The sequence below is a fragment of the Chelmon rostratus genome, chromosome 10, assembly GCF_017976325.1.
Source record: "Chelmon rostratus isolate fCheRos1 chromosome 10, fCheRos1.pri, whole genome shotgun sequence".
In the NCBI taxonomy this organism is placed as follows: Eukaryota; Metazoa; Chordata; class Actinopteri; order Chaetodontiformes; family Chaetodontidae; genus Chelmon; species Chelmon rostratus.
This window is the reverse complement of record NC_055667.1, coordinates 1,884,811-1,906,010: the sequence shown is the minus strand read 5'-3', so window position 1 is coordinate 1,906,010 and position 21,200 is coordinate 1,884,811. Positions and strand designations below refer to the sequence as shown.

Below are 21,200 nucleotides of genomic sequence, written 5' to 3'. Positions count from 1 at the left end.
GAGATGGGTTTCATGTTTAGATAAGGATTGCTGTTCACTAGAACAAGAATACATGTGTGAAAACATCAGGTTTAAATGGTTGGTGAATTAAAAGATGTAGCACACAATGGTGTACATTCAAGTTTAGTTAGTCAGCTGGTGCAGTGTCGTTTAGCAACAATTTAAAGTCATCATAATGGGTCAGCTGAGTTTTCCTACTGTGTCATTTTGTTTGGTTGTGTCTTAAATAAGTGGGCTGAATGAAGTTTGCTTTGTTTCTTTCAGTTTAGCCTAGTTTACCTGAAAAAGTGGAATAAAGGGACTTTAGTTATGACCATTGCAGCTTGAATAAGTGGACTAAGTGAACATTGATTTGTCTGTTTGACTATAATTTGGTTAATTTCAGTAAAAACAGTTGGGATTATAATTTTGGGTCAACTGAGTTTGATTTAGTTTGTTTCAGTTTAGTTTTACGTAGTTCAGTGGTGACAGCTCTGGCTTTTAAAAGTGGGTTAAGTGAATATTGTTTTGTTTTGTTCTGTTTCTTACATTTTTTTTTCTTTCTGTGGCTTAATAAAACAATTATTCAAGTTCAAGATGAGTGAGTTTAGGTGGTTTAAAGTGAAGTTTGGTGGTTTAGTTTATTGCACACTTGATTCAACCTTACAACACAGGATCAAGGAATGAGGTGAGTTCTGGCAGTTCAGTCTTTATAAAAGCAGTTTCACTGAAGTTTGTCTTGATTCATTTTGGTCTTTTTCTTTCGTTGTAGTGTTTTTTTTTTTCATTTATCTTAAAATGAGACATAAAGTTAGTTTAGTTTAGTTGCTCACTTTTATTCCACTATTCACTCATACAGACAGTCAAGGAATTTGAGTTTATCTTAGTTTAGTGGCAAGAAATGTTTTGGCTCATTACACACGTTCATTCCATTTTGTTAGTTTGGTTTATATTATATTATTATGTATTATTATATTATATTATATTATATTATATTATATTAGTTTTTAAATTGAACTGAAGTTTGTTGTTGTTGTTATGTTTAGCTTAGAGCAGTTAACTTCAGCTTTATTCAAGCTTATAATGAAGGAACAAAGGAGAAAATAACGATGGATGAACCTCACACCAATGTTAAGTTATTACTGTGTATTTAGGTTTGTAGAGGATGAGTGAAGCTGACTGTAATTGCGTTTAGTTGAGTTGAATAGTAGAAACATGTTAGTCTTATAGTAGGTCAGTGGGTCAGTTGAGATTCGTTTGGTTTTGTTTAGTGCTAATAAAAAAGTCTTACATTATAAAAGTGTGTGAAGTGAATTTTGTTTTGTTTCTGTCAGTTTTGTTCAGTAGCAAACATTTTTTTCCAATCTTAAGGTGAGGGTCAAGAGTTTTTGCAAATGTTTAGATGACTTTACTTTGTTGATGACGTAGTATTTTGTTTAGTTTAGTCATTTATTTAACTTACAGGAGCTTACGTTTATCTACAACACAGTTTAAAGTATTAATTTACAAGAGGCACAAGTATTTGGTAATATGCAACAGACAATATAAACATGTGCATGAAATAAAATGAAATGAAAAAGAAAAGCAGTAGAATGTGGTGAAATCCCCCCCCCCCCCCCCCCCCCTTTTTTTTTTTTTTTAGTTCTTGGAGTGATGGGGATGGGGGTAATAGGAGAGCAAGCAATGGGAGAGCTCATTATCTGGCAGACCATCTGCTATTGGGAGGGAGGAACTGTCTGTCTGTCCCAGACACAGAAACTCTGAATAGGCCTGGAGTTAGAGTGAAAATGTTCCTCTAACTTCCCTAAATTAGCTGTACATCTGCTATATTTGCTCACATGTGATGAGGGCGAGGGCTTGAAAAGTAGGGTGCAGACACCTATCCTGGGAGAGAATGTTAACATGAGCAGAGATTTGGTAACTTGTGTGTTGGGTTGTGATGAGGTTAGAGTGGAAGAATAAAAAACTGATAACATAAAGTCTTGCTGTTCTGTTCACTGTCAGGATTTCTCTGTGTTGTCTTATATCCGTGACTTTGTCATAGATGAGAATTTTTAAAGTCTTGCGCACAAATGCACTCTTTTGGCACATGTTGTAGTTGTGTGAGCTGGTAGACAGAGATGGTGTTTGTCTGCTTTCCGTCAGATGGCTGGGAGAGCTTAGTGTGAGAAGTTGCCGGGCGCAGCAGATGCTCTTTGTTGCTGCTCAGGCCATTGTTGTTGAAAGCTGAGACTGGGACTCTGGGATTGGGTCCAGCTACCGGCAGCAGGAGGATACCAGCCCTTCCTATTGGCCCTCTCGGAGTGTCAGTCAGCTGCTTGGCCTGCCCACCGGCCCTCCCCTCCACGACCGGGGAAGTTGATCTAAAGTTTGAGCAACTTTGTCCGCCACAAGTAAACTTGCCAACAGCGCTCGGCGGTCGCTGCGGGACTGAAGAGAGACGGCGAGGAGCGCAACCATGAAGCTGTGTCGCACTTTTCTGGGTTCGTATCACTGACTTGTTTTGACTTTTTCGCAGCAACTTGTGTGTTTCGGCATCTACGTGTGTACAGAGCCACGCAGCGGTCACACAGGATGCCTGAGAGCGCGTCGGACATGTCCTGCCTCTACTTTTGCACTCTTGTATAATTAGATTCGCTATAAATACATATTAGACTGAAGCAGAGTAGAAAGTGGTGCTGGCAGCAGTCTGCAGCTCTGTTTATACTCTGAATAAAGTCGTTGTAGCCGTCGCTGTGCAGGATTAAAGAAGCTTATAGTTGCGTCTGATCACACCAGCTGAAAGTCCGTCTATCTGAGCGCGTCTGCGGTGGACTCCCTGCCACAGGCTGCTGGCCTCAGGCATCAGGCACACGCATTGCTAAATAAACTTGTGAACTTCTCCCCAGCCTGTGACTGCAGCTAAACTTCGACCCCCGTGGTAAAAACTGGCCAGACAAAGGACAGTTGGTCCCCTAGGGGACCGTGTGGCCCCGGTACCGTGGGGACAATGCCAAGCTGCGGGCTTATTAAAAACTTTTTTGTTGTGTTAGTCTGTCGGCTTGTTCCATCTGTCGAGGGACTATAGGGGCCTCCCCCGGTCCCAACCTCAGCGCCCAGTCAGCTGCTGCCCCATGTAATATTTATACTGGCTGCCTCCGCCCGGCTCCGCACAATATAGCCACCATACAACTGCTCCAGTCTGGAGTGACGAGGGCATTAAAATGCTGCAGGCCTCTGCCATCTGCATCTGCACACACGATTTCTCACAACAGAGGAAAAGTTTTCCCAGCTGATGTGCCTGCTGTTGGCCCACTGCTGACTCTGAGGCTTATCTTTCAAAATAAAAGGTCAAAAAGTGCTCCGATAGTTTATTTTACTTCACTTTAGTCTTATTTAGTTGAGCAGTGACATTTCAGACTTGTAGAATTGTTTTTGTTTTTAATTTTTTTACGTTTCACATTTCATGTATTTATCTGACGCTTTTATCCAAAGCGACTGTGGATTTGTTTTTTTTTTTTTCAGTTTATTAACAAGCATTTAATAAGATTATAATAAGTTTTTGATTAGATGATTTCAGTTTGGTTTCAGTGAGTTTAGTTTGTGGTAATTGTGTTTAGTTATTTATTCAGTTATTTCAGCTTATAATAAACGTAAATGGGAGCAGAGCTGGTTTGAGTTTAGTGACACACAATACACACTTAGTGAGAACAGACCTGACTTTTCTAGCTGTTGGATAACTGCAAAGTTTGAGTCTTCTCCTTCAAAATAAAACTCACAAAAAAGCCGAAACGACTAAAAATAATAAAGTATTCAAAGAGTTCAGTCTAACTCAGTTTAGCTTTATTTCATTCAGTGGTGACATTTCTGATTATGAAAGTGACTTTTGTTCATTTAGTAACCAACAACTATTCATAAATGTACACATGTGTAACCAGTTGAAACAAAGTGGATCTAAAAATATAATATAAAATGAAATAGAATAACTTTTAAAAAACAGTTTTGTGTAATGCCATTAAACTTAGCCTGATGCTACACTTCATGAGACAGATATTTAGTGAGAACAGCGTGCAGACAAAAGCCTTTGTTCCCTCTACAATACGCTTATGTAAGGTATTGTGCAGGCCTGAGAGCCTCAGCGGGCCGGAGCTCTCCACAGTTCTGAACGCACGCGCACACACGCGCGCGCCGAGCACTTCGGAGCTGTCCGCTGTGCTGAAATTGAGTGTATGCTGCAGTGTTGTGTTCAGTTACTTTCTATCTTCTCTAATCTTCAGGCCCGTGTTCCACTCAGGCCTCCGTGCCCCGCTGTGCGCCTCTCAGCTCACATCCGCACCTGACCCGCAGGCCCAACTTTGCACACGGTCCCCTCTGCTGGATCAGGGCCCGAGATTTTTCATATATTCTCTCTTTTGTTTATTCGGCTGTCGACGCTGCTGTTGTGTGAATCCTCTCTCTGCGCACCCACAGTCTGAAATCATACTGATGCGGCGTGCACGACCGGTGATTGATTTCAGCTCCAATGCATAACAATGGGATTGCACAAAAAGAGCCTGCTGCAAAGAGATAAGAATTTAATAGAATTTCTGAAAGCTGAAGGTTGGGCTTTTTGAATATTCCCTGCGTACGCGGCGTGGAGACAGCAGATAAAGGATGGCATTTGTGGAGACTATTCTCAAATGGCTTGTAATGAATGGTTGTCATTTCCACTAATGGTTTCAAAACAGCAAAGCAAAACCACGGTGTGAGCAACATTTGGGAGTGACTCCAAGTTGCACTATTAAGACTAGCTGTTTGTTGTTCAGAGCTGCGCTGACAGTTGGCATTATTCTCTCAATGAGCCTAAAAAAAACTATGAACAATCTGGAAGTGACAGTGATCACTCTTCTTAAAACTCCCGCAGGCTCAAAACAAACCTCACACGATTTCAACCTGATGTTTTTTTTTTTTTTCTGAACGATTTCTCTGTAGCATATTATTTTTCTGATTATACAGACTGATATCGCACTTGCATCCCCTCACCTCCCCAGAGGATAAATAATTCTTAGTAAAGCCCCCTTGGAGACTCGCCTCTCTGCCTATGTGTCGTTAAAACCCCTCTTTCCGTACGGAGGAATTATCAGATGCTGTCAGTGCGCCGCGCATATACTAACTCTGCATACAACTACTACATCAATTCCCAGTCCCAGAAAAAATGTCCCCTGAATGAATTATTGGACGGTACCACTTTCCAGGATGTGTGGGGGTGGAGGATTACAGTAGCTATAACATCCGTAATGCATTTTCGGGACGTGAAGAACTTGTCAGCGTGTGAGATGTATAAAACATGAGCTCATTGTGGTGTGGAATATTATGTTGGCTGCGTCCTGTCGAGCCCAGAGGCGCAGAGACGCGCTCATACTGACGGTGAACACACTGTTTGGGATGTTAGAAATGTTTGCAGAGTGAGGAACTTCTGCGCTGCACGCAGAGGCGAAGCTGGAATCTAGTGTCCAGAATGAAGTTGTCAGTTTTAGTGGTTCAGATGATGTATGTGTTTGAGAGAGAGAGAGAGTGGGAGGGGGGGAGGGAGTCGGAGAGAGGGAGTGTGTGCGTATACATATGTCCATTGAGTTAGTGTGTAGTAAGGGGGGACCTCAAGCCCTGCCCATCTGATGCTGGAGGTTTTACTACAGCTTCCGTGATGTCATGGCAAAGGGCGGAGGGAGGAGATGGGGGGTGTGCGGAGAGGGGATGGAGGGGGGTACAATGGCTCATGAGGGAAAGGTAAGTCAATATTACGTTTTTTCTCGCTGACAAAGGCAAATGAAGCCATGTTTTTGCTTACAAACAAGTAACATCTTAACGCCTCGATCCGGAGCCGTGCGCCGGTGCGCCGTGGAGCAGAGGCCGCCTGGAAAACCTTCGCTTGCTCTTATTATTTATCACATCTGGACATTTGTAACGGGATAGACGATCGTTTTTTAAACCTTTACTCGGGATATATTTCTCGCAAACTTGACAGCGACCTGCAACTCTCAAAACACAGCAAGGACACAGCGCCAAACGCCCGCGGAAATATTGTTGGATGCAGGTAATGAGAAATTGAGTATATTTATGTTTTTATGATGAGCTACACGTTGATTTAGACTTAGAAAACTCGAAATCTGGGCTCCTTTTTTGCGTAACTTTGATCTTTCTCCGCATCATTGTAGTATTTGAAAGCATCGCCGACAGTGTGATTTTGTGAAGATTAGTGTTGTTTTCACATTTTCATTTTATAGCAACACGAATGAAAACTTAGTCACAGCTGCGATCTCTGAATAGTTTGACCTGATTTTTTTCTGAAAGTGCAGATTTGTTTACTGGAATTACTGACGCGTTCAAAGCGCACCGTGCCTCCTGTAACGCGCTACAAATAGAGAAGATGCTGTTTTTGCCCACAAGCGCTGTTCATATTTCCGCTGATGCCTCATGATAAGTGGGAATAAAGCAACTATGGCGCTTTCTCAGAACCTCACTGATGCGTGTTTACCCACTTCTCTGTCACTCTGCCTCACAGTTCATCAGTGTGTTGGACACACTCGGTCTAAAAATGGACTAGGCCCATATTATATTCCTCTGAATGCTCTCCTAGCGAACTGAGTCATACCTGAAGTGTGTTCTCCACTCTGTCCTCTAGTTTCACCTTCTGTATCTCCAGGAATAAATTAGCTCTTACTGTACTCGTCACAGCACTGACTATACCACACCGCCGCCGCACATTGTAGCAGCCGTGTCTCTGTTTTTGCCTTGTTACAGTAAAGTGCGATTTCTATCTGGAGTTCAGCACCAGATTGTGTTATTAGGATCTTACGCTGGGCGTTGAGCAGGACTCCCGTGTGAGTGTGTGTGTGTGTGTGTGTGTGTGTGTGTGGATGCACGGACAGATGGATGGATGGAATGATGGAGTGTGTGTGTGTTTGAGGGAGGGAGGGGTTGGCCATTTGATCCTCTGCAGCAAAAAACAGAGATGCTCTCTTCAAATGTCAGCCGCCTTTAGTGGTGCGCAGATAAAAGTCGTCAGAAGCGCGCAGGAAATAAAGACCGGGCGTCGGGAGGCAGGCTCGAGCTGCACATTTCGCCGGATTTTGAAGAGCTCATCTGGTCGGATTCACCCTGAGACTGTGCTGCGGTGCAGAATGTGAGCCAGTGCGTTGTGTTTTTCTTTACTACCCCCCCACCCCCCACCGCCTGCTTTGCTTAGATGGCCACGTAATGTGCTGTGTGTGCGCCTCACGGTCTGTCAAAGCACCTGCGTCCTAAGATGGAGGAAAGAGATGAAGGATGATGATACAGTGTTATGTCACCCGCTCTTTAAGTTGCTCTTCATCCCCGCTGTAGTTGCCTGTAAGACTGCTCGATGTGGCTTCATCACTGCCTGGCGCTGCTCTTATTACAAACTTCAGCGTTCACAGTAGATGTTAGACAGTCTGTCAGGGTGGAAGCAGGGAGGAGGTTAAATGGCTAGATGGAAAAACCATCTAAACTTACTTCCCCGTGTTGAAAAAAATCCACCTTTGGGAACAGTATTAATGCAAGTTTGGCTTTTTAGGGAAAAAGTCTTTTAATTGTTTAATAATTGCTTTTCTGCAATGATATTTAGCTTTTGTTGAAGGTGGGATGTAAGATGATGTTTCACTGTTTTTGAAATGTAAAAAACAGATATCTGTGGCTGTGTAGCTTCTAAATGGAGGTTTTTAAGTAAGCAGTTGAGCTTGTGTTTAAGGCTATTTAGTCGATGAAGCCCATGAAGATTCACAGAAGGAGCCTTTACTCAGAGTAAAGCTGCCTGACTATTGTCAAGCTTTAGAATAAACACCGAGCTGAAGACTCAATGCATCCTACCCAGACAAGATGAAACACCTATTGTTTTTCTTCTGTTTACTTTTCCTGTCAAATTTAGCCTAGTTTCAGGGGATTACAGAATTAGGTTATTGGTGCCTTATGCTGGCAGCGGAGGCTAAAACAGTATGCTGATACGAAGTTGCTTCTGTTTTTAGGAGGAGACCTCTCTATTTATGAAGGGTTGAATAGCCCATGGTGAGGACAGCAGGTGCCGGAGAAGGGAGCGTAATAAACATGTTGGAGGAGCAGCTGGGGCCAAATTGCACCCCAGTCATTCAAAGCCTATCAGAAATCTAAGCGATACAAGCAAAGGTCAGGGTCGGCCAGGCTTTCAATGGGGAGGAGGCATTTAAAATGTAAGCCTGGAAATAATGAATTTCATGCACTGTGTTAAAAGGGAAATAAATAAAAAAGGAAAATTAATTTAAAAGTAAGCCAAGTATGCAGAAATTCTCAGATGGGCAGAGAGAAAAGCATGACATGCAGAACTGTTCAGGACATCACAAACCGCTGCCGGAGGCGGAGAGGTACCCAGATCCCTACAGTTAGCGTTGTGTTTTATAAGCAGCAGTGACACGTTTGTGTTGTTTCTCAGATGCTGAGGTCAGGGTGGCCCTCAGGGGAGCTCCTCCAAATGCTGGTTACCATGGCGCCCTCTTTTCCACAACCCCGCCCCTAAACTCCCATCCCATAACTGATGCGACCACACGAGCACCTCACAGGCACTGGCTTGTTTGTGACAAAAGACTGGCCTTTGGTAGTTAACTGGATGATTTGGCCTTCAGCCTGGGACATGAAAACTCAAACAAGGATTTTGACAGCTTTTGATATGATATTTTTATGGTTATCTGTACATCACAAATCCAATTTTCACAACTCCAGAAAATCTGTTTACTCAGATTTTTTTGTCGTGTGCCGCAAAGAAATCAGTGAATTGATGAGACAATCCCACTCCACAACTTTTGATTTCTCTGTCTCTTCTGCCCGGCTCACTCTAATCATACCAAGTTGTCTCTAAATCCTGCTTAGCAGGAGCAGGGGTGTACAGCTGGCCCTGGCCCTGTATGTACACTAATACTGTTACAGACAGTTCACCCTGGTATTTAATCTAACTATGGATTTAGGCCTCTTTGCTCCATTGTCCCAGTACAGTAAGCCGCCTGCCTATAATGGTATTAGTCAAGCCCATACTTTGTTTCCTGGTAAAAGTGTTTTGTATCAACTTTATAGACGAAATATGCTGATTTTAGATTTTTTCTTTTTGCAGAAAACAGGAAAGATTTTCTCAACTTTGCCTCTCAGGAATGCATGCTGGATAAAATCACAGAAATCCTGGCAGTAAAATCCAATTTTTTAATCCGTTCATTTTATATTCATCCTTCTCCCCCTGGCCCCCCTCGCTTCTGATTAACCAAACCTCCCCGGTGAATGCCTAATTGTCTCGCACTTCTTCAATTTTCACTGTAAAATAACGAGCTGCAAGTCTTTTAGATGAGAACGAGCAGCATCTGATCAAAGAGTAAGAGAGTACACATCCTGAGCAGACAAGGCTCAATTATTAGTTTTATGTTTTTTCATCTGCGAAGGATCCAGATGTTCAGGTTTTCACATGAAACAACAGAGGATTGTACACAAAGGTCAATTTAGCCATCTTTTCTGTGATTAATTGCCTGATTTTTATAAACCTCAGCGCTCAGATATCTCATGCAGGTTCTAAAGATATATTTTTTCTGTCTGTAGCAGGAACAGTGGCTCAGGACAAACGAAGTGAGCAGGGACTCTGACACATGGCCTGAGGCAACGTGTCCCAATAGAGCGCTGTTATATATTTGACATTTAGGAAGGGCTCTCAGCTTCTTGGCCCCCAAACTAACAATACAGGATGGGTGCTCACTTCACTTTAGAGGAAGGACAAAACAAGTAGAGAAACAGAGAGAAAAGACAGAAATAAGCGAGTTTGCGTGCTTGTGTGCAGGGAGACAGAGATAGCTGAGACGGAGAGACAGCGGTAGAGATGCAGACGAACAGGATTGCTGTTGTAATCACTTTTTCGCTGAGAGGGGAGTGAAAGTTGATAAACAAGCATTTTGCAGAGTGCTGGCTGGGCTTTGGCGAGGTTTGCATGTAGTGGGCAGAGGAGGGATGGGCAGGCCTGGAGGGGGGAGCGGGGAGCTTGACGGAGGAAGAGGAGGAGGAGGGGGGGCGGAGGGCAGGGCTGGTCTGTTTGGGACCCCTCAGATACGGACATGCAGCCTTTTGTTGTCTCACTGACTGTTTGCTTTCAGATTGCATTGCTTTTAGTGTGCACTTTGCATGAACTGCGGGTTCATGCACAGGACAGCATGTGCAGAGAAAATAACAGTCACTGTATCTTTGAAAGCAGCAAGAAGAGAGAGATGAAACTGTAGAGATAATAGATAGGAAGAATTGAGATGGACAAATGCATCTAGCGCTCTACAAAGGCCAGGGATTTATCGTCAAGTGTAAAGGAGTTCATGTTTTGTTGCTTCTCAAGGCCGCTGCAGGTGATTTGAAAGAGCTGTATTACTGCAATCATTTAAAATTTGGGACATTCATTCAGTTTTCATGTCAGAACTCAAATGCTTTGCCTTGAATTTTCTCTGTATAAATCCTGATTTGTGAATGATTACTGTTCTGCAATATTGCTGCTTCAATTTACATTTTCAATCAAGTGGCTTCAGACTGCGCTGACCCAAACCTCGGTCTGTTTGAATGTTGTTTTCTCTGAGATGTTCTTGAACACAAACAGTTAGTGAGCCCATAGAGAAGAGGAGTCAAGTAAACTCAAGGACACTTTCGCAACGTTCTGCTGCCTCGTGCAAAGACACACAATCCATATAAAGGTGAAAGCTAAAGGGTATAGATGTGTATATATATACGAAAAAGAGTCAGATTTCACTGTACCAGCTCAGCGGTGCATAAAGAGAGAGCGGAGAGTGAGCGAGGGAGCCACATCCGCCTCTTTTGGAGTCCCGCAGCTGAAGTGTTTTAAAGCTACAGTTGAAAAGTTCAGCCTTGGGCATTCACAGAAAAATACTCTACTCTACCCTACACTCTCCCTGAACTTGAAATTGAGAGGAAAAAATACGACCACCTCCAATGTTGGGGCAACTCTCTGTTTTGTACTTAACACCTTCGCCATCAGCAGCTTCTCTGAAACAGGAAGAATGGAAAAGGGATTTGTAATAGATTTAGTGTGTTTCTGCTGGCTGATCAGGAAGATGAAGTGAAGAGCTATTACCTTGATGGAAAAAAGGGAGCGAGGGGGAGAAAAAAAGGCTTGATTTATGTATGATTCATTATTTACTGACCATTCTTCACCCCCTCTCCCCTCGCATTGCCCATCCCCCTATTCGCTTATATATGCACCCTGAAAAGCTCGATAAAAATGCGCAAATTTGATTGATTTTAATAGCAGACTGACAGGGACCCCAGCTGGGCCACTTAACCATGCCTGAGTGTGTGTGTGTGCGTGTGTTTGTGTGATTGTGTATAAAGCATACCCAGTGTTCCTTTAGTTAATAAAGGAGTGTCTGCAGCATGCTCGAGTGCCCCAACCTCAAAGTAGCACCCCACCCTCCTTTTCCTTCCTTTATCCAAACCGCTGCCCCATCCATTGGTGCTGATGCTGTTGATTTCATATGACAACTCTCTTTTTTCCCCCTTTTTCCTTCACTTTTTTTCCCCTAAAATTTTACACTCCCCTCCTCTTCTCCCTTCCCTCCCTCTTGTCTCCCCCCCCCCCCCCCCCCCCCCCCCCCCCTTGTTCCTTCTCTCTTTTCATTTCTAGAAAATGAGTTTCGGGGTGAGCTGGTGAACCAGCGGTGGACACGAGGCGAGAGGACCAGCAGCCGCTGTCAGGCCACCCAGAGACTGCAGAGCCGTCGACCAATCATGGTGAGTGACAAGGCCCTGCGCCCCCCTCCCCCTCTGCCATTCCTCTTCACCACCCACCACGCCCCCACACCCCTTCTAACCTGATTCTGCTTCCTGGGCATTTCCCCAATCCCTAACTCAGCGGGGAAAGTAAAAAAGGGTGGAGGCAGAGGAGGTAGGGGAGGGCGGAGAAAAGAGGCAGGCTGTGTGTGTGTGTGTGTGTGTGTGTGTGTGTGTGTGTGTGTGTGTGTGTGTGTGTGTTTGTGTGTGTGTGTGCGTGTGTGTGTGTGTGTGTGTGTATTACTCATGTTGTGGGGACATCAATCTGTTTCACAGTCATATTGTGGGGACTCGCCTTCCTTATCAGGACAAAATACAAGTCCCCATAATGTAAATGATTAAATTTCAGGGTGAAGACTGGGGTTAAGGTTAGGGTTAGGTAAGTCGAGATGATGGCTATGGTTAGGGTAAGACTCTGGGATATGAATGTATGAACCTTGCGTGTGCATGTGTACGCACACATGTATTGGTGGAAAAGGCCTTTGATGGCCATGCTGGACACATCAAATCTCCCGCTTGGCCCTGCCCATCCTTTGCCTCAGCCACACAGCTTAGTTCAGTTTAGTTAAGCTCAGCATGGCACAGCTCAGCATTTTCCCGCTGCTGAGTTCACTTCACTTCACAGGATTTTTTTTTTGTATTGAAACACAATGAAAGAAAGAAACTCAAAAGGATGTCCTTGAGCTGCTCATACTTTCCGTCCATGATATTCCTCCTTATCAGCAGAGTAGAAAAATACTCTCTTCTACCACCTCTCTTCCTCTCTTTTAACCCTCTCTGCTATTTTAAACCTGCCTAACCCTTCCTCGTACTTCAGTCTGAAACTTCTGACCCACATTGCCACCGTTTCAAGTTTATTTTTCCATTCTGAAAACATCTGGTCCCCTTTCCCCCGCGCATCACAACTGAGATTGTGACACTCAACAAAGAGATGGAGGGATTGAGGGAAGATTGAAAGAGAGAGGAGTGGGGGTGGTGAGACAGGGGCGGGGGGGTCCCCTGGGCCCAGTAAAAGTAGTTTTGCTTCCCCCTGATGGCTTGGGTTCATCTGAAGAGATGACTTTTATTGATTTGGTTTGAATTCTGCTGCTGAGGAGAGGGAGGAGTTGGCTTCAACAGTACATCATGTGAAGCGGCCCCCGTCGGTTTGGCCAGGCACATACGATACCTGTCACACAACCTTCCGGTTATGCTTTTGTGGCGGGCTGAGATGAATGAAACGGACTGAGGATCAGAGGCGAAAAGATGTCTAGTTATGGACGCTGAAATCACATCAGGATGACTCACACTGTAAATGGCAAACCTCTGACAGCACACAGACTCACATCTGACCCATTATGCGGTCACACTTGCTCAGTCTTTTTGCATATGAAGTGAGAAACACGCTGCCTCCCCTCCTCCCTCCTCACTACTCCACCCTGCCTTGTGTGAATTATTAAAGTGAAACTGTGGAAGGGCTCGCCGTGCGGTGATCCAACATGGAGGCTGCGCAGCGTGGTCCGCCTGTCGAGGGAACTATGCAGCGCGCTCTAATTGGCAGCTGCTGTCCGCAGGTAATTTTTGGAGGTGTCAGTCTTCGTCGGCAGTTGCGAACGCTCCTGTCCAACTCCTCCGTCTTGTCCCCGCCCCACCTTAACCCCCTCCTTTCCTCATCTACTCTTGTAAACCTGAAAATGAATAAAAGAGTCATTTATGTGCACCAGGGGACGAAGGGTGACCTTCTCTCTGAAGTCATTGCCCCCAGCCAGCCATTTACATAGAGCTGTCAGAATGCAGAGCAGAGCGGGGGCCCTCCTGCACCGACCGTAGCACACAAAGAAGGACATAATTGATAATGTACAACACAGCCTGTAGGGATGAGCCGCGTCTTCCTCCTCCTCTTCCTCCTCCTCCTTCTTTTTCTTCTTCCTCTTCTGCTGCTCCACACCACATTTCACACTAGTTAAACCCTGAGACGCACACACACATATGCACATGCTGCTGTGCACACATAGTGGCTCTCGCACAGGCACACACACACCCGGACACACTACCCCCTTCTCTCATTTTCTTCTCTCTCTTCTTTTCCTTTCCATCCCTCTCTCAGTTCTGCATGAGATCTTGCTGGTATAGTGTAGGCACACCTACATACTCCGTTCAAGGAGTCTAATTAAAAGACAACAAGGTAAAGGACAAGTTCTGAACATACATTAAAAAGGGCCCTTTGAAATAGATTATGAAAATCAGGTGAAAGCCTGCCTGGCTGCATCTGGATTCACTCGCTGTGACTTTGTGTTCATACAAATTTAATGAGCTGGAATTGAGAAAAAGGACAGGAAAAAGAGGGGAACTCAGATGTGCTTACCTATTTAAACGTGCGTAACTATGGTTACGCAAACATGAAAGCAATAGGGTCCCTTTTCAGTCCAGGTTTTGATTCATCTGATGACTGTCAATGTAAGGAGGAGGCAAAGGAAGGAGGATGAAAAAGTACAGGAGTAACAGAACAGTATATAATCTTTTCATCAAGGAGGAATCTGTGCTTCAGGCTCAGTCACACACACACACACACACACACACATATTCATAAACATACCCTCTCCCTTGCTCTCCTTCCCTTCCTTGTTACATTCAGGCATGCAAAGTGGTTTACCAACACAGTTTGTATATTTACAGTTCCACATATGTTAGCATTTGTGTCAGCAACGTTTAGCTTTGCTCCCTCTCTTGATCACAATTACAGGTCAGTTTTCACTTCAATGCATTCAGCATTGCAGCTCCAGTTTGCCACAGCTTTGGTTTGTGCTTTTACAGAAGGGATGCAGATGAAAAGACGGAATTAATTAAAAGATGTATTTTATGACATATCATAGACCAAACAAATTAATCTGCAGATTAATTAGCAAGGAAGGAAAAATACACCCTTAGAATTAAACTCCTGCATTCAAAGTGTTGCTTATATAAAGATAAAGGAGCCATATCAGCAAAATGTGATGAAGTGAGTGGTTCCAAACCTTTTTTGTCAGCTGTGCCCCACAGTCCTGTTAGATGAACTGCCTCTTCATCAACACCATTATTTATTTCACCAATTTCTCCACCACTGTCAGCTAACTGTTCTAACTTCACTGCTAACTGGCTAACCAGGGTTCATGCATTCTCAACACGTGGTGAAGTTACACATGACTCAATATGTGGATTTTTTTTTATTCCAATTCTAATTTGTACTTCCTATTTTCAAATTAGATGAGCCACTCCACAATCTTTCCGTAGAGCAGAAGTACGCCCTGAGGTACTTCAGTATGCGTTACACAGAAAAACATTTCCATCTCTTTGAGCGTAGCAATAGTGTTGTTTACTGTTATTATATATCATATTGTTATTACACACACCATAATATATGGGCAGCGTTTTAATGGAGGTGAAGCTAATTTGAACTACTTCATATGTTGTACAGCAGTTTGATCACAACTTGTGTAAAATTATCATCTGTAAGTGCAGTAAAAAGTACAATATTTCCCTTTGAAATGCAGTGGAGTGGAAATATAAAGTAGCATAAAATGGAAACACTCAAGTAAAGTACAAGCCCCTCAAAATTTTACTTAATTACAGTACTTATATTCCACCAGTGCTCCTTTCACACATGCATACAAAGAAGTGCAGACAGTTCAGAGTAAGGAATTGGACTTTGAACTATACAAAGGCAGGCATACAAAGGGGAGCATACACACATTGACAGAAAACTCTTCAGCGCACACTCGTCTGCTCCTCTTCCCACACAGCACTGTGAGTGGAGCACAGGAGTCAACTGCTCCCTTCAGGCAGGGCACAACGCTGCTGCTTGTTGCTCGACTTCTACATTAACAGTGCTTGATCAGAAGAGTTGAGGCGAGCGGCGAGAGAAAGAGGAGCAGGCCAAGGCGGTGGAGACTCACACAGGAAGGGAGGGGCGTGTGTCTGCACCTGTACCTCCGGCCAAACACTAGACCCTAATGAATGAAGCGCACCCTCCTCAGAGGAAAAAAAAAAGACCTTAACAACAACAACAACAGCGTGCTTCATCTTCCTCTCATCCCTCTTACCCTCCTTCTTTTCATAAGTAGTCTATTAGCAGGAAAGGGGTATTGCCAAATAGAGAGAGGGAGAAGAAAAAAAGAAGAGGAGAAACAGGGCCCCCGTGTTTGAATCCCACTGTGGCGGTGCCAACTTGACTATAGAGAGGCAACAAAGCAGCTAAGTGCCTGGGCAAGGAGAGGGGGGGTGTCGGCAACTGGGGGAATAAAGGGGGAGTATGGGGGGAGATGGGGAGCGTACAGGAGGGAGGAAGTGTGAGGCAAAAAAAGAGAAAGGGGGGATCTGCAATATAAAAAGAAACAGTGTCCAGTAATCAAAGCTAATGGCTCCATTGTGTCTAAAAAAGCATCTGATAGCTCTAGAGTGCAGTGAGAGCAGCGCTGAGCACGGAGAGGTGGTGCTGAGGAGGTGTGGCCGAGGGTCAATACGTGTGTGTGTGTGTGTGTTCCAGGCAGCAGGGTTAACACCTGCTCCTTTGTGGCTTAAAAGCCGAGCCAGGAGTAAGCAGTGGGTGCGACACACTCGTGCACGCACACACCCACACACACGCGCATACTCCTCTTCTTGAAAGGGTTATTACCGGCGTTTTAGCAGCCTGTGTGTTTTTGCTTCAGTATTCAGCATAGTTATGATTGTCAGTCCCTCTGCTTACAGGGGCCTTAGCCTGTTGCCTCTGCACAGCATACAATCGTGCACTGTTCAGGTGCAGGAAATTACAGGGAGAGTGATGGAGGTCTGTGTGGGGTGAGGGTGGGGAGGGGATTTAAAGTAGCTTAAACAAAGGGTTTGTTTTGTGTTCCGTAGCGCGCAGCATTTATTTCTGTCTCGCTTTTGATGAAGTGAGCAGGACGGCAGCTTCAGTATGGCTTTTTTCCGGTGATGAGAGATGGGTGAGGAGGGATGAGGGAGCGCTGTTTTACGAGAATTACAGACGTGATCGTCTCTTTGTGTCAGTGTTACCTTTGGTACGTTTAAATGGGAACATTCTGAGTGAGGGTTATTATAGCAGTTCTTTTGAAGCAGAGGAAGGGCAATTAACTGTGGATGTGTGGTGGAATATAGTGAGAGCATTGAGAAATTACCACTGATGATCTCTGTTCTCTCTCCCCTCTTTTCTCCTCCACACTGTCTGTTCTGTTTCCTCCTTTGCTCACTTCACTCCTCATCTCTTGCTTTCTCTTTTTCCTCTCATCTCCATCCCAGATGAGTGTGGAGGGTGATGACAAGCGAACTCGCACTCGGTCCAAGGGAATCAGAGGTGAGTGTCTGTCATGTGTCTCCTCATGTCAGGCCCTGTCCGTTAAAGTGCTTCCTTGCAACTGTTCACACACACGTGCACGCACGCACGCACACGCACGCACACACACACACACACACACACACACACAAACAAACAGAAAGTTCAGCACACACTCCTTCACATGTAAACGTCAGTTCTTCTGATCAACTGAATACTGCAGGAGCCTGTCCATGTGTGTGTATATGAGCAATTATGTGTGTCTGCATGCTTATGTTTATGTATATGTGGATGTGTGTGTATATACTGTAAATGTGTGTCTGTTTGTGTTGATGTGCACATGTGAAAGTGAACTCCAAATCCAGAAACTCTTCATACCTCCAGATCTTAGTTTGTAGCTTGAGCTGTGCAGATTTCTGTCAACGGCATTGTCTTGTTTTGCAATTATGCAATATGGCACAAATAGTTATTATTTTTCTATCATAGGCACTTTAGATCAACTTTATTTTCATCTCGGCAGCATTTTATGCAGAACCTCCAGTTTTAAAAGGAAAATCATGCAATATGGAGCAGTTAGCTACACTGACTTGTATTAAAACCTCCTGTTCAATGAACATTTTTACAGCTTTTATTTAGACTTTTTTCTTTTTTTGAAGGAGGGATTCCAATATAAATCATGTTTTATTAGTGATTAATTTACAGATGCATGGTGTTAGTTTGTGAGCAGCTGATCTTATACATCTGAACATAAGGAGTGGCAGTAGAAAACAATTTGACACAGAAAAGAAGCAGCTTCGATGTTTTCTGACCATTTTCTAACCCCGTCCACTCCAAACAGACGTTTTTCAGAAAGAAGCAGATACAGATGTGTGTATGTGCAGTTTGCATGTTTGTTCCCTGCTTATGTTTGTGTTCATAGAGACAAAAAAATAGGAAAGAAAGTGCCCGTCAGTGTGTGTTTGTGTATGAATGTGAATCATTTTAGTGTGTAGTTGTGAATATATATACATGTCTTTCTTTATGTGTTTGTGTGTGTGTGTGTGTGTGTGTGTGTGTGATGATGTTTAGAAGTGAGGCAGCGGAGCAACAGTTCACAGGGCGTTCAGAACGCAGGAAGGCGTCCAGTCATTCCAACTGCATGATGAAAGACTGAGAAACTGAGATGCTGAACACACACACACACGCACATCTGTGTGTGTGTGTGTGTGTGTGTGCGTGTTTGTGTTTGTGTGTGTTTTCTGTGCTCTTAGTGTATCTTGATACCCAGGGTCTTTCTGACATGTGATTAATGCATGTGATACGGGAGCCCAAACTGAATTCTCTCGGATCGTATTGTTTTCTTGTTTGCTCCAAATGAAAATAGGATATTTCTCCAAACTCATTCTATCGCTCAACTCCCAATCGATGCCTATAGCCAGCCGAGAGCGATGTGTGTGTGTTTGTGTGTGCTGTTTGTGAGCAGAGCTTGATTTATGTTTTGAAGGCAATTACTATAAGTTGTCCCAGAAAGAACGGCTGTTTTCTACTGATGAAGGCAGTTTTCTTTTTAATTTCATTTTCCCAATTATGATAACTAAAGTGCAACAATTAATCATATTTTATTGCTGAAGTGTGCGTATAATTGTCATTTTTTTCTGAACGGCATGATGCGGTTTGGCTGATTTAGGTTTACTCCTGTGTGCGTGCTTTTGTGTTTGCCTTTGTGTGTGTGTGTGTGTGTGTGTGTGTGTGTGTGTGTGTGTGTGTGTGTGTGCTCCATGCAGTGTGTTTGTGCAGGCTAGTGCTTGCACTCCTATTTGTTTTGTGCTGACCTGTGAACATGTGTTTGTATGTGTGTACGTTTGCATGCAGATGTGTGTGTGTGTGTGTGTGTGTTTGTCTGTGAGCTCAGGAGTGTGTAGGTGTGTTCTTTCTCCTGATCATGCAGTCAGCAGTGTGTAAGCCTCTATGAGGGAGCCTCATGGGATTCGTATGCATTTGTGATTTATTGATCTGAGTTTCTTTTAGCTGAGCAGCTTTCTGAGCAGTCATTCACCTTTGTTCTCCCTCCCTGTATCTTTCTTCTCCTCCCCCTCTTTCTCTCCCCCTTTCTCTCAGTTCCTATTGAGCTCGTAGGACAAGAGCTGAGGTAAGGAAACACCTTCATCTTTGTGCAAATCCCTTTCATAAAGTTCTTTTATGTGCACCGCAGAGCACCCCCCGGCACTTGTAGACTCAGTATCGCTGCTTCTTTAGATGATGCTTTATATTGTTATTTTTTTATTTCTTATTATCAGCACTTCTCAGCTCGTGGTCAGTGCCTCCAACAGACTACTATTGATTTCTCACAGCCTTTCGGTATTTCCTGCTATGAACACATATAGCAGATGCAGTGAAAGGGACGTATGATCTTTTTGCAATCCGATCGGAGGATACAGCATGAGGAGATAGGATGGTGAAGGCCGATGGCTTTGTTTTTCTCCTGCCCTACCTTCCTAGCTCTCCTCTTCCCCTTCCCCACACAGGTGGCAGCTTTCAGGGCCTCACTTGTCATGAGGCCCATTGTCCTCCTTCCTCTTCCTCCTTCTGAATTAGTTTTTCATCCTCTCATTTTGTCACACTTCACCTCCGAGCATCAGTGTGCTCGGCACTCCAAAATAACCTTTTCGTTTTCTGGATTAAGAAAAAAAAAAAACGATAGGGAGGCCAGAGAGCACCTTATTTAAAATGCAAATGCAGTATTTTTTAATAAGTGAAATTAATAATAAGGATAATTGGAGTAATAAAGGGCAATTGCTGTGGGAAGTTAATGAGAATTGAAATGAGCCGTCCTGAGGGGTCATAGCAACCTGAATCAGAGTAGAGGGAGAGCCTGCTGATGATGACTGGTGAGGAGAGCAGAGCAGGGGAAATTACAGCAGGTCTCCGCTGATCCTTATCGCTCATACTAACAGGATATAGGCCAGGGTTGATGTACGACACACAATATTATGTTCTCACCGGCTTGATGCCACCTGCATTCATGCATTATGTGTGTCTGTTGGACGGATGGCGGGGGGGATACATATCTTTGTGCATGTGCATTTATATGATGTGTGTGCTCAGTTTGCATGTCTTGCTTTTGTTTATCTTAATTTACTTTGTTTATTGCTTGTGGTTATCATTGCCTATGCATAGGGACTAAAATGCACCGTGTCTTAAACATATCTCTAACCTCCATCCATCCCATTCAGCTGTCCCACCCCTGGATGCAATGGCTCTGGCCATATCAGTGGGAGATACTCACGACACAGAAGGTAGGGCAGATTAAAAACCCACCCTCTGTCTGTCCTTCTCTGTCTGTCTGTCCTCCTCGTCCTCTCTGCCCCACGGCATCTGCCTTGTGGAGAAAACCACATTTCACTTTTTTAAAGGAATAAAGGAATTTTAGACATTAAGGCAAATACACTTTGCAACACTCTTTGGCTTTCATAAGTTGTGTGAGGAGATCAGTACCACTCTCATGTCAGTGCACTGACTGTGAAGCTCCAGCCAGCAAACAGTTGAGCATCAAGAATCAGTTTCTGGCTCTGTCCAAACGCACTAGCACCTATAAACCTCACATGTTATATATATTTGATTGGTGTCTGAAGTGGCTTCCCTCGCAGCCAGGAACTCCAGGACATCACTGCTCCTGGCTAAGACACATCGGCTCTTTTTACAGATTAAACAAATACACCATGTTGAAGAAGTTTAAATATCTTTTTAAATAGCAACATACATTAGCGGCATCCACTGCACTCTTCACTATACATTCAGATAATCGATACGAACAAGTCATTTGATTTTATTTTTTGTTATGTCAGTTGCAGGTGTTCATGATGTGAACAAGTTTCAAGGCCACTGACTGACCCTGAGGGCCAAAATCAGACTGAAAAAAGAGCACATTAATTATGTCATTTTGAATAAGCACGTGCTCTTGTGAAAAGTTGTTTTTGAGATTACACAAAACTCTCAGAGCCCCAAATCTAAGTGTGAGTGCTAAAAGTTTTCAGGGACGGCAGTGACATGTGGTTTCTTCAGGTTTTATTCGAGCTTTATCCTCCCTCCCTCCTCGTTTGTGTCTCGCCCTCAGAGACCTTGCGAGACTCGGGGCAGCTCACTGGCTTGTGAC

At 44.0% G+C, this 21,200-nt stretch overlaps 1 protein-coding gene across 1 annotated transcript in view; it reads left to right on the top strand.

The window, feature by feature from the left end:
- The window catches only part of myt1b (myelin transcription factor 1b), a 103,511-nt gene that overhangs the window by 63,678 nt on the left and 18,633 nt on the right, over positions 1-21,200 (top strand). Inside the window, exons 3-6 of the mRNA XM_041945116.1 lie at positions 11,636-11,742; positions 17,035-17,089; positions 19,166-19,196; positions 20,281-20,343. Of these exons, the coding sequence (XP_041801050.1) occupies positions 11,636-11,742; positions 17,035-17,089; positions 19,166-19,196; positions 20,281-20,343 (256 nt within the window). The remainder of the gene's footprint in view (positions 1-11,635; positions 11,743-17,034; positions 17,090-19,165; positions 19,197-20,280; positions 20,344-21,200) is intronic.